The 17,414-nt window shown below is 42.9% G+C and overlaps 2 protein-coding genes and 1 pseudogene across 5 annotated transcripts; 1 reads left to right on the forward strand and 2 right to left on the reverse strand.

Moving 5' to 3' along the window:
- Positions 1–272: 272 nt before the first annotated feature.
- LOC129833511 (ataxin-7-like protein 3) lies at positions 273–10,125 on the forward strand. Of its 4 annotated transcripts, none has more exons than XM_055898159.1 (14): positions 273–659; positions 1,005–1,084; positions 1,226–1,338; positions 1,468–1,600; positions 1,702–1,873; positions 1,995–2,095; positions 2,199–2,257; positions 2,810–2,855; positions 5,895–5,932; positions 6,021–6,089; positions 6,226–6,269; positions 7,564–7,635; positions 7,999–8,135; positions 8,227–10,125. In XM_055898159.1, the coding sequence occupies exons 3-14, from the start codon at positions 1,288–1,290 to the stop codon at positions 8,424–8,426; spliced, it is 1,122 nt and encodes a 373-aa protein (XP_055754134.1). In that variant the 5' UTR covers positions 273–659; positions 1,005–1,084; positions 1,226–1,287; the 3' UTR covers positions 8,427–10,125. The 4 variants fall into 4 exon arrangements, with proteins under 4 accessions (XP_055754134.1, XP_055754136.1, XP_055754135.1 ...); XM_055898160.1 differs by having other exon boundaries at positions 277–659; positions 2,199–2,221; XM_055898161.1 differs by lacking the exon at positions 7,564–7,635.
- On the reverse strand, positions 8,590–14,135 carry LOC129833512 (transmembrane and ubiquitin-like domain-containing protein 1). Its single transcript, XM_055898164.1, has 3 exons — positions 13,961–14,135; positions 12,433–12,995; positions 8,590–12,312 (listed from the first exon to the last, which is right to left on the reverse strand). Exons 2-3 carry the CDS (start codon positions 12,978–12,980, stop codon positions 11,943–11,945), a joined length of 918 nt encoding a protein of 305 aa, XP_055754139.1. The 5' UTR covers positions 12,981–12,995; positions 13,961–14,135; the 3' UTR covers positions 8,590–11,942.
- A 226-nt stretch (positions 14,136–14,361) lies between these two features.
- Positions 14,362–17,235, reverse strand: LOC129833510 (ankyrin repeat and SOCS box protein 16-like; annotated as a pseudogene).
- Between the last annotated feature and the right edge of the window lie 179 nt (positions 17,236–17,414).

The raw sequence follows: 17,414 nt of genomic DNA on the forward strand, positions 1-17,414 counted from the left end.
AAATGATTGTAGGTGTTATGTGATGGATGTTGAAGACAATTGCCTACTGAAAATGGATAATGGACCACCTCAAATAATATGTTCGAAATGCCGACCAAACAATAGTGTCCTAAATAAATGGATAAATTAGAATTTCGTCAGAAATGTACAACTAGCTATACCCCAATCTGTGGTTTGTTTGTTTCATGAGAAATAATCGATAAACGATCACCGTGATTATTTCACCTCTTCCCTTTCCGTCAATAACATAAATGGCCATTCGCGAGAGGGGGCGGATCCAGACATCCGATGTTTTTTCTATTTAATTATTGCATATCCAATTATAAATTAAATGTATGCACTTAAGTACAGTCACTTGAGTTGTTTAGAAGTTAATTTCCTTTCTCTGACATTTTTTCCCTACTTTAGGCCAAGTAATACGGCACGGCGAACCTCGGTGATCGTTTAGTAATGTCTGTTAGGAAAGAAAATGGCAGCCTCTTTTTACATTTTCTTATCATTTCCCTTTGACTGCTCTGCTGGATCACATTTTAATGACTAGTTAATAGCTACAACAACATGTATCATCCTAGCTAGATACAATGTAGCAAAATAATCTCTTGTCAATGTCCAGCTAAACTGTAACGGCTAACGGTTCAATCATAGATTGGTCGTTGATGGTGAGTGCGAGCTGACCAGTATGATATTTTCTGTAAAGAAATCATTGAAATAATTGTACGTACCCTTATTAGTAAGATTATGTACAATGAGCTGATTTGTTAGCTAGCTATGTTTTTGCTATCGGTAGCAGATATAAGGAAAATATTTGTTTTCAGTTGTTACTGCGTTCTATCCTAGCTAATTTCGAACGTTAGTGCAAGCTAGCACGTAGTGGCTAGCCGTGTCTTAATGTTCTCTCTAGACAATACAACTGTTCTGGCTTTACTTTCGTTTTTGTTCTGTCTTGTATTGTGTAGCCGCGACACCAAATTGACTAATTCAGTGAAATTTATTTGTTTCAACAGCTAACCAAAACAATATCAGGCAGTCACCTCTGCCAACTATTGGCGAAGAAGAGGTCTCAACTGAGTGTCGGTGCTCCTTTGTAAGTGTTGATTCAGTCTCACTCTGGGACTTTCGTGGTGTTTTGTCCAATAAATGGATAATCTCTTGTCTCATCACTATTTTTTTTATTGTTTGAATGAGTTATATTAAATCACTAAATGTGTGTATTTCCTGTTTTCAGCTCTGTTGTCCCCCATAGCTGTGCCATGTAGAAGGCAGTGATTCGCCCTTAAACCTTTGCAAATGAAAATGGAGGATATGTCTCTGTCGGGCCTGGACAACACCAAGCTAGAGGTGAGTAGTGGACTACACTTTCACCATCCTATCATGTTTGGTGGTAGTTGTCCTGCTTTAAAACAGGAAGTTGCTCATGTAGTTTCCTTTCCTTTGTGACTCTGCTTTATTTTTTGCTGCCCTCCACAGGCCTTGGCTCAGGACATCTACTCGGACCTGGTGGAGGACGCCTGTTTGGGCCTGTGTTTCGAGGTGCATCGTGCTGTCAAACAGGGCTACTTCTTCCTGGATGACACTGACCAAGAAAGCATGAAGGACTTCGGTTAGGACCTAAGTGCTTTCTCCTGGGTCTGGTTATCTGGTTCATCTCTGCCTTTAATTTGTTAGTTTATCTTTCATGTATGTTCTCGCCCTGCTCTGTAGAAATCGTTGACCAACCAGGAGTGGACATTTTCGGGCAAGTGTACAATCAGTGGAAAAACAAGGAATGTGTGTGTCCGAACTGCAACCGGAGCATTGCTGCGTCCCGCTTTGCCCCTCATCTGGAGAAATGCTTGGGCATGGGGCGCAACAGCAGCCGCATCGCCAACCGCAGGTCAGCAAGGGGCACTGGACATGGACGTGGACACTACACTACAATGTGACATAGAAAACCAACCAATACATTCCTCAAGTGAATGGGCAATTCTGATATTTTTCTTGATATTGGTCAACAGAATAGCAAGCAGTAACAACATGAACAACAAATCAGAGAGTGATCAGGAAGACAATGATGACGTCAATGACAATGACTGGTCGTATGGCTCAGAAAAAAAAGGTGAGAATTTAACAAGTGTGAATCTCTGTCTGAATGTTTTTTTGTGACTAGCTGAACAAGCACATCTATGCTTGTCTTACTCCCCTCTATTTTCCCTCTGCAGCTAAGAAGAGAAAGTCAGATAAGGTATTTTTACATTCTTTGAAACAACATGTACCTTTGGTAAGTTTCATTGCTGTGGAGATATTTATTCATGTTTTGTATGTTGTGTTTTTGTCCACATGTAATTGCAACGAGGCCAATAGATAAAAAAATAACCTTAAGGATTTCTGGTATCCCTCTGTCCTTTCTGCTAAGGCCGGGATGATACCAGTATCGCATTACTCGTTAGTATCGTGGCAAGGAAACTTCTTTAGGAAAACATCCCCAATGTTGGAAACAAACATCATTAAGTTGTTATCCAGTCACATTTATTTATTTTACAAGCTATCGTGCAAATTTTACAAACGGCAGCTTTTTAAAGGACCAAATAGTTTGCTGTGCTTTGTGTTAGATTTTTTTTGTTGCCATACTGGTATTGTCACAGACCTACTTTCTGCTTACAAGCATGGCAAGGATGAATATTTTAGATTTGTTTGACAAATTCAATTGGATCAAGGGGTGTTTGCTTCACTTTTCCTGTTGCATGCTTCGCTAGTTGTTTGTGATATGTTAATCTAGATCAGTGTGAATCTAAATTGACAGTTCTTCTCTCTTTGTGTATTATTTCCTTAGAATCCAAATTCACCCAGAAGATCAAAATCTGTAAAGCATAAAAATGGTGAGTATAACGTAAACTCACCCCATTCCGTACAAATGTGCGCAACCGCAACATTCAAACGAGGCTACAAAGAAAACTAATGGGACTGTAGCGACAGTGTTGACTTCAAAATCGGGGGTGTGAACTACGTTTCTATTCAAGCGTTGATCAACATGGTAATGGCTCTATAGTATTGTAGAAAAAACAGACCCTCCGTTACATCGTGACGTGTCTGTAACGTACAGCACGCATAAAGCAACTATTTATGTCTTACAATCTCTCTCCACCAGGTGTAGCACTTCATCCTTTAAAAACAAGAAATGGACAGTGACGGGGGTAAGGGGGGGATACCTAGTCATTTTTTGCGTCATCATTGCATGCGATCATCATTCTCAAAGCCGCTGTTTACTTCTAAGATCACTTTAGCGCCGCCCTAAAAACCTGATTCAAATTCGACACAAACCTTCAAATAGGTATGTAATGACACATTATATAAACTCTTTATAGTGTTTTATTTACATTTTAGAGGCGATAAGGTGATAAGTTGGACAGATCGAGTGGAAAAAAAGCAATTTTCCCAAACAACATCTCTCCTTCTCACTATCACGCATTAGTTTTGCTTCCCCACCCGCCATTTTTTTAAAGACCCGACAACTCATTGCCTTGTTGAATTACGCAGAAACGGGCAGCGTGGGGGTCATGTAATTGATTCTGTTGCAAAGGGGAGAAATTGTGCTTTACAATGGTATTGACATTACAGTTGATCTGGAAGTATTACGTTTTTGGTGCGCTAAAATAAGGTCAATTGTAAGGACCAAGGTGATGTACAAATGTGAGTGAGTTTACGTTACCTCTTAGAACCCATGTAAGATGCAGGTGAAGTGACAAACTATAAGCTGTGTGTCATTTACATTTACTGAATCCTGACTGCATAATGCATTTCCATTCTGGAATGTAAATATTTTCCAATTGAAACACATGATTAGAATGGCATTTTTATTTTTTAATCCTAGTGGCAATCAGTAGTTAAAACAATAACAAGGCATTGTCCCCGCCCCTTATTCTGTAAAAAGCTGAGGGATTGTGCAATAATTTTTTTTGCCACTCAAATGAATAGGAAGAGCAATGGATGCAAGGACTGACCATCGTGATATCAAAGTTATAGTTTTGAGGCTGTATAGTGTTTTGTTAACAAACATTGGAGTACAACAAGTTCTACATTTACATTTAAGTTCTGATGGGGTATGACAGTTTAAGTTATATTCTTCAAGAATCAATGGGTATATATCATTAATTTATAAGTCCTAAAATGGATGTAGCAACTGCAGATTGTCCTTTTTTTTTTTTTTATGTCATTTGTCAATATAATTTCTCAATCAGCATTTATTTTACTGAAATTCACACTGATATTCATACTAAATTGCATACATTTCTGCTTATACAATGCATTCGGATATACAGAATATTATATGTGTATGGTCTCATGGTATTTTGGTTGTCGGGAGTTGTGGGAATGTTCTAGAGTCCAGACTCTCTGTAGCCTTGAAATGGAAGTGTGTAGGTGAAGTCGAACATAAAGCCCACTCCTGAATACACCCAATTTATGGCCATACTTTGTGTGTGTTTGTGTGCGTGAAAGTTTTAGAGTAGTTGGTTGAATGGTTGGGGATGTTTTACACTCTGGTCGTTTCAGTATTGCTGGGGCCAAAGCCTTGTTGCAGATCAGGAAGCTCCGTGCGTGCCGTTGAGAGATGATGCATTTCCTCAGTGATCGGAAGGGGCTGATTACTGCCAGGCCAGCTCTATAATGCCCTCCCCCACTTCAATTTAGGGTCAAAGGTCAACCCGAGAAGAATCTGGGAAAGAACCCTGCCGTTTTGGGGATAGTATATCAGGAAAAGTGTGCCTGGAGTTTGAACTTTCATTCCTAAGGAAATTAACCTTGGCAGAGACCCAGGGTATCTCCAAAATCCTCTATTGAGAATGTTAATGTGGCCTTCTGGATTCTTCACGATAGATGGCCATTGAAGGAGTCTGCTGCTTAAATCCAGGTCAAAAGCACAATGTTAGCAGAATACAGACGTAGTACAGTATGAAAAGGATCAGAAGCAGCAATTAAGATATCAGGCAAAGGCCGACACTTTGTGCTCCACAGTCTCCTGTTTGCTTGATGATTTTAATTTGACATGGATCATGGTGCAAAGCTAATGAGCTGAGAATGACTTACAGGAAGCTGACAATTGTGTGCAATAAATCACAGTTCAGCCTCCAGTTTTCAGTTCTTTGTATGTAATATATCAATTTATTTTCTGTATTGTGTTATATATTGTTTAACTAGTTCAACACTTGAGTGAAAAAATCATGTCAGATGATAGTCTGGTCCCGGTAATGATAGACTACAGTCAGGTCTCTAAAGCAGACCAGCTGCTTATCTCTTAGTTTCTCAGGTGACTCAACAAGTCCTCTTGTGCATTATCCTATCCATTATCTACTTGACATATTCATGCTTTTGTTTGCATTATTATTATTATTTTTTGTCGTTTTGTATCATGTCTTCATTGATTCTTGATTTCCTGATTGTCCATATTTCTTGTGAAACGGTGCTGCTATCTTCTATGGAGCGTCAAGGATGTTCCAATGTAATAAATGACCTGAACTCAATCCACACCAGTTTGATCGACCTGTCATTTGTGGCTTTGGCCCTTAAAGTGCTGCTCAATTTCAATCACAGATTGATTAAACCATTCAAATATATTTTGCCTTATGCTTATGCATAAATATGCTTGCTTTTGCAGCACGTATATAATAATCAATTATGATCTCTTACCTCACTGGTCAATAGCTAGAGAGACCTTTGCTTCATCCCGTCATAAACTGTACATTTTACGTATTTTTTCTCAGACATAGGAATCAATTGTTTGTGACATGTAATATTGTGGATATTGCACTAAATGTAATCACTGCTGTATTTCATGGTTGGTGGTGGTTGGGTGCATCATCTGTGTCTTTGGGAGTCAGTGGCAAGTAGACTGATAGATCATATGCTGTTCTCTTTTTCAGGGGAGCTTAGTAATAGTGTCAATGCAGATCCATACAAGGTAACCAGAATCCATTTTTCTGATGGTTCACACCTACATATCTATTAGTGTGTTGATGTCTGTTATCGTTTTCTCTCCCTCACTGCAGTACAACTATAACACTGGCATCAATTACGAAACTTTAGGCCCTGACGAACTGAGGTCTCTGTTGACAACAGTGAGTCATTTTCATTTATCCATTCTACCATCCATCCACAAGTCTAACTGTATATCGGATCACATCTAAAATCTCAAGAGATTTATCAGCGGTGTGTATGACTGGCTTCTCTAACTACACTGCCCCCTGTCTGCAGCAATGTGGAGTGATCTCGGAGCACACCAAGAAGATGTGCACCAGGTAGTGATTACTCTGCACGCAGACACAGCACATGCACCTCTAATAGTCTTGTCATTTCCACCTAACGTCCTATCAGCTACACGGAGTGCGCACACATACCTTTATCACACAAACTCATTAATACATTTTGTTTCTCAAGCGCTGGCACTAGATGTTAGCTTGAGTCAAAGTTGCTGATTTATGATCATGAGCCATTCAGGGTTGTACTGTGCCAGACAGACATCTTCCTGGAAGTTTGATGTCAATGTCACTATGTCCTGTGTCCATCCCTCAGCCTGCCCCTTACTATGGACCTTACCAGGTTCTCAGAGGTGTTTAAACTAGCTAGTCAGGAAGGTCTTCCGTGACTTGAATGACGTGTGTTCCGGACAAGTGGTAAACCTGTGGCCCAACTCCATTATGGAGGCTGCCAACAGACACTCATGGTTACTGTTCTGCATGTTGTTTCCGTGAGACCTTTAACATGATCAGTTTCATTGGTGTGTTGTGATCATGTGTAGTTGGGACTGATGTTTGGGGTACACAAGTGGCAACTCTATGATTCTCAATTATTTTCCATTTCCTTTATAACATACAGTATTTATTAGATGATTGGGGTCAGTTATTGGCTAATTTTCTTTTAAATGTATACTGAACAAAAATATAAACTAAACATGTAAAGTGTTGGTCCCATTTTTCATGAGCTGAAATAAAATATCCTAGAAATGTTCCATACGCACAAAAAGCTTATTGTGTGTATTAATGTGTTTACATCCCTGTTGGTGGGCATTTGAAAAGTATTTCTGTCTGTAATAAAGCCCTTTTGTGGGGGGGGAAACTCATTCTGGCTCCCCAGTGGGTGGACCTACAGTCGGCCCACCCATGCCTGCGCCCCTGCCCAGTTATGTGAAATCCATAGATTAGGGCCTGATTTCCTTCTATGAACTGTAAAACCTTTGAAGTTGTTGCGTTTATATTTTTGTTCAGTATAATACCAAACTGTGTAAAATTAGTGAAACAATTCATATTTGATTGGACTTAACAACAGATATTTTCCAATTGGACTATGTAAGACCCTGATTGGACACTGCCTGCCTTACGTGGTGAGAGACTAACTGGACACTGTCAGTGAGCAAACATTAATCTCTAACCTCCAAACTCTGACACCGGACCCATCATCTGATTGGTCACTGGCAGTGTCTGTTTCTGTCTCTCACACTCTTGTCTCTGCCGTGGCCCTGAGTAGGCGGGGCCACTGTGCATTGTGGGCAGGTGTTTCTCAGGTGTTTGTAATGCCACGTTGTGTCCCTGCCAGGTCCCAGCGGTGCCCCCAGCACACGGACGAACAGAGGAGGGCCGTCAGGGTGTTCCTCCTGGGGCCGTCCGCGTGAGTGTGCCCCTCCCCCGCCCCTCAGACCTCCATTGGTTCTGACTGGTTTATTCCTAGAACTGATATATTTTATCTTGATTGGTGCCTGTGGTGTCCCTAAATGTACAGGTGTTTGCTTGAGGAGTTGTATTGAATGACTATGTATTTATTGTGGATGTTTTGTGCCAGTTAGATGGACAGGCCTTATCATTGAGGGTGGACTATGTTAGTTAGCTACTGTATGAGCACTCATGGGGCCAACTGTATGGCCTGGATGTGTACTACAGTAGGTGTGCTGTATGGCAGTTTGAATGGCTCCACCATGTGTCCTGCTGCTATCTCAGTGGCTGGTCTGATCTGAGCGGCTGTTGTCTCTGTCAGGTCGTCTCTGCCCGATGCAGACACAATGGTGGAGAGTGACTGCTACGACGCCTCAGACGGACAGGTTCTCATGAGTCGCCTACAGTGGGATGGATCCTCAGACATCTCCCCCTCCGATTCAGCCTCCTCCAAAGCCAGTAAGAGAACTGAATTCGGGTCCACATTCTGTACGTTCATTACAGTGAAAGTTGGTCTCATCTCATGCTCTGCTCTCGATCTCTCTCCCAGGCACCAACAACTCAGACTCTAAGAAGCCCAAGAAGAAGAAGACGTCTCTTGGCCTAAACAGCACAGGAGGAGGAGGAGGCGGCAGTGGGAGTGGAGGGGGCAGTAGCTCCCAGAGTAGTCTAGTAGGCCTATCCAACAGAAAGAAGAAGCCCAAACTTCCTGTTCCCCCTGCCCCCAGTATCTATGACAACATAAACTAGGGTAGTCCCACCGTACCCAGGAAGGTGACTGGAGGGTGACATGGAATTCTGAACCAAGCTTCATCCAGACAAGTCATGGTCTCATACCTAACAGAGGTGCAGATGATAACCCATTAACTCACATCCACTCACTCACACATTAATATCAGCTCTGATTAGCCCAGGGGTTGTAACTTCTCTTTATTCATAAATGGACACAGCACCTTCATTTGAACACAATTCTTAGTTGTTGTTGAAGACAATATTTTGCAATTCCAGTTATAAAGAAACATGGGTCATTGATTGTTCACTTTAATTGTGTCTTTGTTAATCAGTGATTTAGGATTCAGACATGGACCAATCACACTCCGCTTTTTTGCACTCTGATCTGTTTTCTCCTGAAAACATTGCTTTCTTTTTGACTCTGTCTCTGTTTAGGAGGAGACTTGTGGACTAATTGCATCACCTTACGACTACAGCTTTGTTATTAATGTGGTGGGGGATGTCAGTGCCATCTTGTTGTCTCACCAGTATTGGGGTACTTGATGGTGACTTTATCCGTACTAGCATTTTATTGCACATTGGTGTATGTGTGTATGAATGTTTGTTGTGTAAAGTTGACTGTTTTCCATGTTGTGGGCCTGTGTGTGTGATTTCATTTGTTTTCAGATTACTATGCATCTCTGAATGTGCCATTGTGGTTGAATCAGTATGTGTTATTTAGAATATTTCACTTTTTTGGTTTATATAATGTCTGCACTCAGTAAATTGTAAATGCAGATGTTGACATGTATCATGGAGTGAGCCAGTGTGTTTTTGTATACCGATACATGTGGTATGATGGCCTATGTAAAAGAATCATGATTTAATTGGATACTGTATACATACATGGTAACCTCTCTACCATACACAGCTTAATGCTAAACAGTGCTTCTTCCCTGTCTATCTTTACTGTTTCATACTCAGTCTGAAGTTTCTACAACCTGCTTCTGCTGCAAATCACAATCTCACTCTATACAAGTTGTAGATCTCGCATTGCTTCCTGTTGAATAATGCTATAGTATAGTCAACCTGCTTTTTTTCCTCAATAATACTCTAGGTCAATATGCATCACTTGACTTGCTTTCAAAGTCTGTCTCTGCGCTTGTAGGAATTCAAATCCGCCACCACTTGCAACAGAAGTGCCATGGCTGTTGCATGGGATATTTCAGACTGTTATTCTTGCCATTTTCAGTTTTACTCTAGCTAACGAGTTAAGTTTGATATATATTGTTATTCCTTCCTGTTTGAGAGGCCCACCAGACTATACTTGCTAGGGAGAATCTTATATACCCTGAGCTTTCATTTAGAACATTCAGCCAGTGAGTAAGTATGACATCACTTTAATGTGCCCTAAAAGAATCAACCTTGAAGTGAAAAAACACCTATTTTGGGTATGGCTCATTTCATTTGTCCCTCTTTACTGACAGGCTAAAGGACAGCCTGTATTTCTAATGCTGCGTAACTGTTTATTTGTGTGTCTCTGAACAATATGACTGTGGACAAATGACGCAATAGAAAGTGTCTTCACAAAACCAAAACTTTCTTCATGCACGTGTGTGTGCAAGTGCAAATATGTCAATTGTATATTAATGTGATGCACAGCTAGGTTTTCTTTATATCTCAGTTTCTCATGTGTACAGAGGTTTCTTTGTCTGAGTAAAATGAAGTGTCATTCAGATTTCTTGCGTTTTGTCATTTTGTCCAATATCAGACATACTCCCTCTTTACACAGGGACTGATTGGTTTGAATGTCTTTAAATCTGAAGCCAGAGGAAAACAATCGAACTTAAGGGATAAAGAGATTTCCCTCTCGTCTGTGTCAAATTCCCTAACGGAAATCCTGATGTGTCCGATGTGGTTTCATCTCATTCATTCTATGTACAGTAAATACATATTTACAGTATTTTCTAAACCAAACATGTTGCTTATTTTCATGCATTAACTTATATGTTTTAAAATAACTAAAGATAGTGTAGAGTAATTCAAGCAACAAAAATCCTTACAAACTGTTTTGCCTTGCAATAAGGCGACAGTTACAGTCCACAATAACTAAGGTGAAAGCTCATTCCCAAAGAACTGGAAAGAAAGTAGAAATAGAACCACCACTCCATACATAGCAAGTGGTTTCCAAGTTGCTCTCGAGTCAAGTCGTTAGTTGTATAATCTTCATTTTGTTTCCGTTGCAAATGAGGAAATTAATTGCTCGTTCAAACACGTACTACAAAAAGACAAAACCTTTCTGGAACGTTAACATGTATATAATGAAAAGAGTATGGGGCCATGATGTGAAGAACTGCATTATCCTAGGTCTAGATTCAATCAGATCAAGTGTTAACCGGCGATAGCTGAATTGTCGGCGGTGTAACGGCGTTGGAGCTGTCAAATGGGTGAGTGGCTGCTCTTGATCATTATCACGAAGCCACGCCTGTCCTACTTGCATTAGAAGTTCAGAACGAGAACCTGTAGGCTAGATAGAAATTACACTCAAATTGAAAATAATTAAAATAAAGATTTCTAATCAGCCTCATCGAGGTGTAGATTACATCTCACATTCTATTGTTCTAACTTGTAAACAAGGCTCCGTGGTATTTAATTAAAGCAAAGCACGGTTTCGACTGCTACAGTTTTGCAGTTTAACGGACGCTCAGCCCAGAAGGACAATTTCCCTACACGGCCACATAGATAAGTCAGATTTCAAAATTCCTAATAAGACACTTAGGTCATCACCTTTGTGCACAAAACATCCATTGAATTATTCAAATATTTGTAGCTGATGCCAACATTTTATATTAATCTGTCTGCCCTGCTCCCTGTGCGCACTGAGTGCTAGTGTGCATGTGATGTTGGTCTGTATAAACCGGATTCAATCCGGATATAGACAGACATGAATTGGCGTATGCGAACGTGAGTAGATAACCTTGAAAACAAAAGGCAGACATCATAGACGCAGTCTCCAATTATTACACCTCAGTGGAATCGACAGCACTAACACAGTTCCACCTCCCACACAACTTCTATACTTATGTCGGCTAAAGCGGATCTGATTGAATAGAGACCCTAATTTCTGAGAACAACCTAACACAGAACAGGCTATGTGAAGCCAAACTGGCCAGAAGATATTGCTGACACAGTGGACCAAGCAGCCTGTGGTTCTGGGTGTGATGCTGATGGTTCTGCCCTATAAAGGACCAACAGGAGCTGGACCCACTCAATGTTTTTCTGAGAAGCAAAATTACAGCTCAGTATTATCTCTGCTTCATACTAACAAACACACATTCCAGATAACTTGAATCTCTGCACATACAATCAATCTCACATTATGCTATTTGCTGGTGCATGCACAAACACAGGCACACCCACTCTTAGGATTCCAGTTGAGCTCTATGGTGTCTGAGGCAGAGGCCCCCTGACTCCAATCATCCTCCTGACACAGTTGTTATTCCTTCTCATTCTCCTGCCCAGATGAGGGCCCTTCCATCCTGCCTCCTCTCCCGCTCACCGGCTGTGCATTCCAAAGATGAGGAAGCTGAAGAACACAGTGACTCCCACCAGGGAGATGGTAGCAGGGGCGGTGAAGAACTGACGGTAGTTGATGCGGAAGTACCAGACCACGGCTAACATCACCACGAACACAGGCACCACCAGGCTGCTGGTGCTCAGAGCCAGGCCTGCAGCCCTGATTCCCCCACTAGCCCCAGAGCGAGCTGCTTCCTCTGGGCTGGCCTCCCGCAGCACCTGGGACACGTGGCAGTGGATCACACTGTTGTGAGAGATGTTGAGGGAGAGCAGAGTCCGTTTGGGATCCTGAAGCAGCTGGCCCTGGTAGATCAACTTGATCTGACGCTCCCGCCCTGAGAAGTACTTACTAGAGGGGAGAAAGAAATGTCTCTGAAAGACTGTATGGGAGAGACATGCATGTTCAATAAATCAAAAAAGAAGGTTAAACACAGAAAATGTATAATGAGAGCTCCCATATCATACTAACCTCTTCAGTAGACCCACTGTATCCTGGGGACTCAGGACTGCCACCTCTTCTGTGTCATTCAGGAACTTCAAACGAACCGTAATGCTGGTGCAGGAGACCACTGAGCTCAGCTTCTGAACCTTCTCTTCTTCCTCATAGTCATCCTCTTCCTCATCATCTTCATCATCATCAGGCTGGTGTGTCTGAGGTTTCTTCCCCTGGATATTCAACAGCAGGTCAACTCCAGCCCCCTCTCCTGTTCCCTCACCATCTTCCCTCTCAGACCCAGGCTCCCCCTCCTCTGGCTTGTTCTCCTGGGAGGGTGGAGGTGTTTGCTGCTCTGGGGTGTCTGCACTGGGTGGCCCTCCACTGTAACTGTCATGGACCCCCAGCCCGATTAGAGAGGCGTGGGCTCCGACTGTAAGTATGGTGCTCAGGATGTGGTCTCCCCGATCTGCCACTTGCGTGGAGAGCCAAGCCAGGACTAGGGCCAAGACCAGAAGTAACACACCGCTTACTGCAGCCACCTCGTCTCCCATCCCGTCCATTGTCAGTGCACACACCGCCATCTCTGTCCTTAGTGTCTGTTGAAAAGCAAAAGAGAAGTGAAAATAGTGCATAGATACATTTGAGTAGAAAGCCTATGAGCAGAGACCTGTATTACAACTGTCAGGGACAGAGACCTGTATTGCAACTGTCAGGGACAAAGACCTGTATTACAACTGTCAGGGACAGAGACCTGTATTACAACTGTCAGGGACAGAGACCTGTATTACAACTGTCAGGGACAGAGACCTGTATTACAACTGTCAGGGACAGAGACCTGTATTACAACTGTCAGGGACAGAGACCTGTATTACAACTGTCAGGGACAGAGACCTGTACTACAACTGTCAGGGACAGAGACCTGTACTACAACTGTCAGGGACAGAGACCTGTACTACAACTGTCAGGGACAGAGACCTGTATTACAACTGTCAGGGACAAAGACCTGTATTACAACTGTCAGGGACAGAGACCTGTATTACAACTGTCAGGGACAGAGACCTGTATTACAACTGTCAGGGACAGAGACCTGTATTACAACTGTCAGGGACAGAGACCTGTACTACAACTGTCAGGGACAGAGACATGTACTACAACTGTCAGGTACAGAGATTAAGTGCTACTTCAAAGCAACCGTCTATAGTTTCGTAAGTGATGGCCTGGCAATATTGTCACAAAAGTTAGCTAGCAAACCGTAGCTAACCATCTAACTAATGTCAACCCAGTTAAAACATGTCACTAATGTGTTTACTACTACATTGTCCATCCGTTGAAGAACTAGCTAGATACAGATGAAAAATGTTTTTCAATGTTTATACTAACGTTAGAAGACATATTGGTAGGTTACTAGCTAGGTATTAGGTAAGCTAGCTAGCTAGTATCAGCAACAAGGACGACCTTCGTTTGCTAACTTTCACTACATTGTCAAAATGCTTTCTATAGATGTTCTTATTAAATGCACACACCAGTTATATGCGCATTTGAATATAAGAGGTGCGCTTACCTGCTATGTAGTCAAATCATGTTTGACGACATACTACCATGCTAATTTAGCCACAGCCCCGATAATAAAACTGGAGTAGAGGGCCACATAAACACAGATGACGTTACGCCACCAGCACGTAGGTCGGTTAGTGCTTTCAGGAATCCTTGGGACGTCCAACTCGTGTGTAGCTGGCACGCAAACGGGCACAAGCAAGGAAACAAATACATCTAAAATACTAAAAAGTGGCTTCCTCTCCTCGCATTCTCTCTCCTTCATGTGCTGAAAATAGAGTACAGATGAAAGCAATAGTGTACCTGTAGTGGGTGGTTGCTTTCACCTGCGCAGATGAAGCAGCCTGGGAAGTAGTTGAGAGTCATACAGTCTGAGTTGTTGTCAATACATTCTGAGATGTCTTTTCATTCCTACCAATCGTCCATACAAATACAATTCATACAACATAAATTAGTTCAGAAAAATAGTATCACATTTTCATAGGCAAAATAGAAAGTTGATTTATTAATAAATTAATACAGAAAACACAAATTATTGCAACCATTCTTTTAGTTATTGTAAATTCAAATCATTCTTTCTCTTGGCTTCTGTCCCATGTGTTCCACTTTATTCACCGGATCTCCCCTTCATTCCGAAGTAGTAGATACTCCATCAGAGAGCTGGGGATGTCCAATCTACTGATAGCTGCGTCGATGCCTTTTCCTAAGTGGCGGCGCAGAGCACAGCGGCACAGGTGCTGCAGGGAGCGGGGCTGGCTAGTCATCTGCCTCACAGAGTCAAAGAAACCCTGGTGCGTCTGGGGACAGAGCGATGGTGAGGGAAAGGGAAGAAGGACATTAGATGGTTCAGGCAGTGAAGGAGAGAGCTGAAAACGGAGGAAAGAACAAACCTCATGTATCTCAAGAGGGATAGACTGCATCCATTCCTCACAGGAAGGGACAACAGCATAGCAGTTCAGCATTACCTCCAGAGTGGCAGGGGAGAGGAGGCAGAGCTTCAGCATCTATATGGAGGAAATCTGTGGGTTATTATTATTATCATGCCCCCCAAAATATTTTGTCTACGTAGAATTGCAGGGAGTTAGCTTTAAAACATTTTCATAGCGCCCCCAAATGAAATAAAATCAAGCTTTTGCTGGTGCACATATTTCATTCCAATAAAATCTAATTAAATGGGGCCAAATGCAGCCTCCAACTGGCATTTTTACACCCAGCTTGGCCCAACTCACTTTTCCAATTGCCCACCCTGACATACCAAGCTTTTACCGGCCTTGGCCCCGTGGTTTAGGAGGGAGCGTGCTACAGCCTCAGGATGCTGGTCTGGATAGTCCTCCACCACCTGCAGACAGGAGAATAAGTCTGTCTTATCTACCACTCACTGATTATGAAAATTATAAATATAACTAAATAACCTTATGTCCAAATGGATCTTACACTTTGACCACAGAACTTTCCTTAGCTCCCTCTGCCCCCCCCCCCCAATATGGCCCACCCTTAACCCCACCTGTAACAGACAGTCCATGGGTGTGTATCCTGCACAGTTCTGCACATCTGCTTTGGCTCCATGTTGTAGCAAAATTTCTGCAATGCGTGGGCTGCAGTTACTACAGGCGTTGTGTAGAGGTGTGTGGTGTTTCCTGCCTGCAGTGCAGGGGTCAGCCCCAGCTCCCAGCAGCATCTGGACCACGCGGAGGTACCGCCCAGCCTCGGCAGGCCTCTCAGCCCCAGCACAGGCTGCATTCAGGGGGGTCTCCCCCTCACGGTTCCTGGCTGACACGTCAGCTCCATGGGACAGAAAGAGCTTCACATGCTCCTCCAGACCCGACGAGCCACCACATGGAGGGGCGTTAGCTTTGTTTCACTGGTGAACACATTGACCTCTGCCCCACCCGTCACCAGCAGCTCAGCACACCTGAAGAGAGTAGAGACACAACCTTATGATCTTATCTTTCATTAGCACCCACATCAACAGACCCACCTGCCATATAACTTTTGAAACATTCCTTTATCTATAAATAATATTAATGATCACCAGGCATAGTGTCAGTATGGCTAAGGCACTGTCACTCACTGAAATGTCTGGGCTGTGCTGCAGAGGTGAAGGGGTGCACTGCCGTCTTCTGCCAGCAGGTCAGGGTCTGCTCCGTGGGCTAGCAGCAGCTGGACACAGCTGTCATACCCACCTATACAGGCATCATGCAGGGCTGTGCTACCACCAGGGTCAGCATCCACCTCCGCCCCTCGAAACAACAGCTCCTCCACACAGCCTGAGTGTCCCTTGCTGGCTGCCAGACGCAATGCAGATGTCTGCTTGATCTTGGAGCTCATGGTCCACATCCCTGTCAGAGGGACGGCGAGTATGTACATTATTTACCTAGCAGATGCTCATAGCCAGAGAGGCTTAGGTATGTTTAGAGGATAGAATAAAGAGAGTCGATGAGCAGTGATTGAGGAATGATTGGAAGATCTATAAGAAAGGCACAGATAGGTCTAACAAAAAGACAACAGTGAAGCATACAGTAAAAGTGAGTTTATATTCTCTGCGTTTGGCACCTACCCAGCTCTGGAGCCCACACCATCTCTTCATGTACTGTTTCCATCAGTGCGTTGACCATGCAGGGGTCCTTTAACACAGTGTGCACTCCCTTCATGTCCCCACACATGAATGTGTTGTGGATTGTGGTGTCTCTGCATCGGGCCTCATAGACCCGGATCTCCTGGAGGCCCCGCTGCTGTCTGGGAGGGGGTCTGGAGGCCCGGGACACAGGTGGCCGGCTCATGGCCCTCCTGTGAGCCAATGCCTGCCGCTTATCCTCCCAGTCCTGGAGCTCTTGATCCACTTTCAGAGAATGCAAGGCGGCTGAGCTGAAGGCAAATGTGTCCCTGGACATGACACCCAAAGCTGAGGCAGAATCTCAAGCAACCCACCGAGGTCTTTGAGCAACACATTTGAAACAGTTCCAATTTTAGTTGCTTACAGTGGACACAACATGACTCAGTGCAGCAAATTTGACTTAGACACTGACTAAAAACCTACTGTTATGGGCCAATAGTAAATGAAAATCAAGACAGAGACAACAGAGACAACAATTTATTTTGTCTTTGAAGATTGCATTTACATAGTATCAATGTTGTGTGAATATAGAATTCTACTCACCTTGAACTTGTAACCACTGTGAATTCAGATTTTTTTCATGTGAACTCAAGTAAGTTACCATACAAAATATAGTACATTTGCTGTTGTGGATAATGTAATTTCTTTCGACTACTTCATGACCTGTTTTACAGACACGTCCAAATGTCCTTTCACAAGATATTGTTGCCCCAATAGAAGTTTAGTGCCTGTTATAAATAGAACGCAATCTGATATTCGGGGAACTGCATTAACTGAGATAGTCAGCAGGTGGCGACAAGTGACGACCCATCTCGCGAACGTCACGCAACGTAAACATTGATTACGT

Source organism: Salvelinus fontinalis, chromosome 34 (assembly GCF_029448725.1).
Source record: "Salvelinus fontinalis isolate EN_2023a chromosome 34, ASM2944872v1, whole genome shotgun sequence".
Lineage (NCBI taxonomy): Eukaryota > Metazoa > Chordata > Actinopteri > Salmoniformes > Salmonidae > Salvelinus > Salvelinus fontinalis.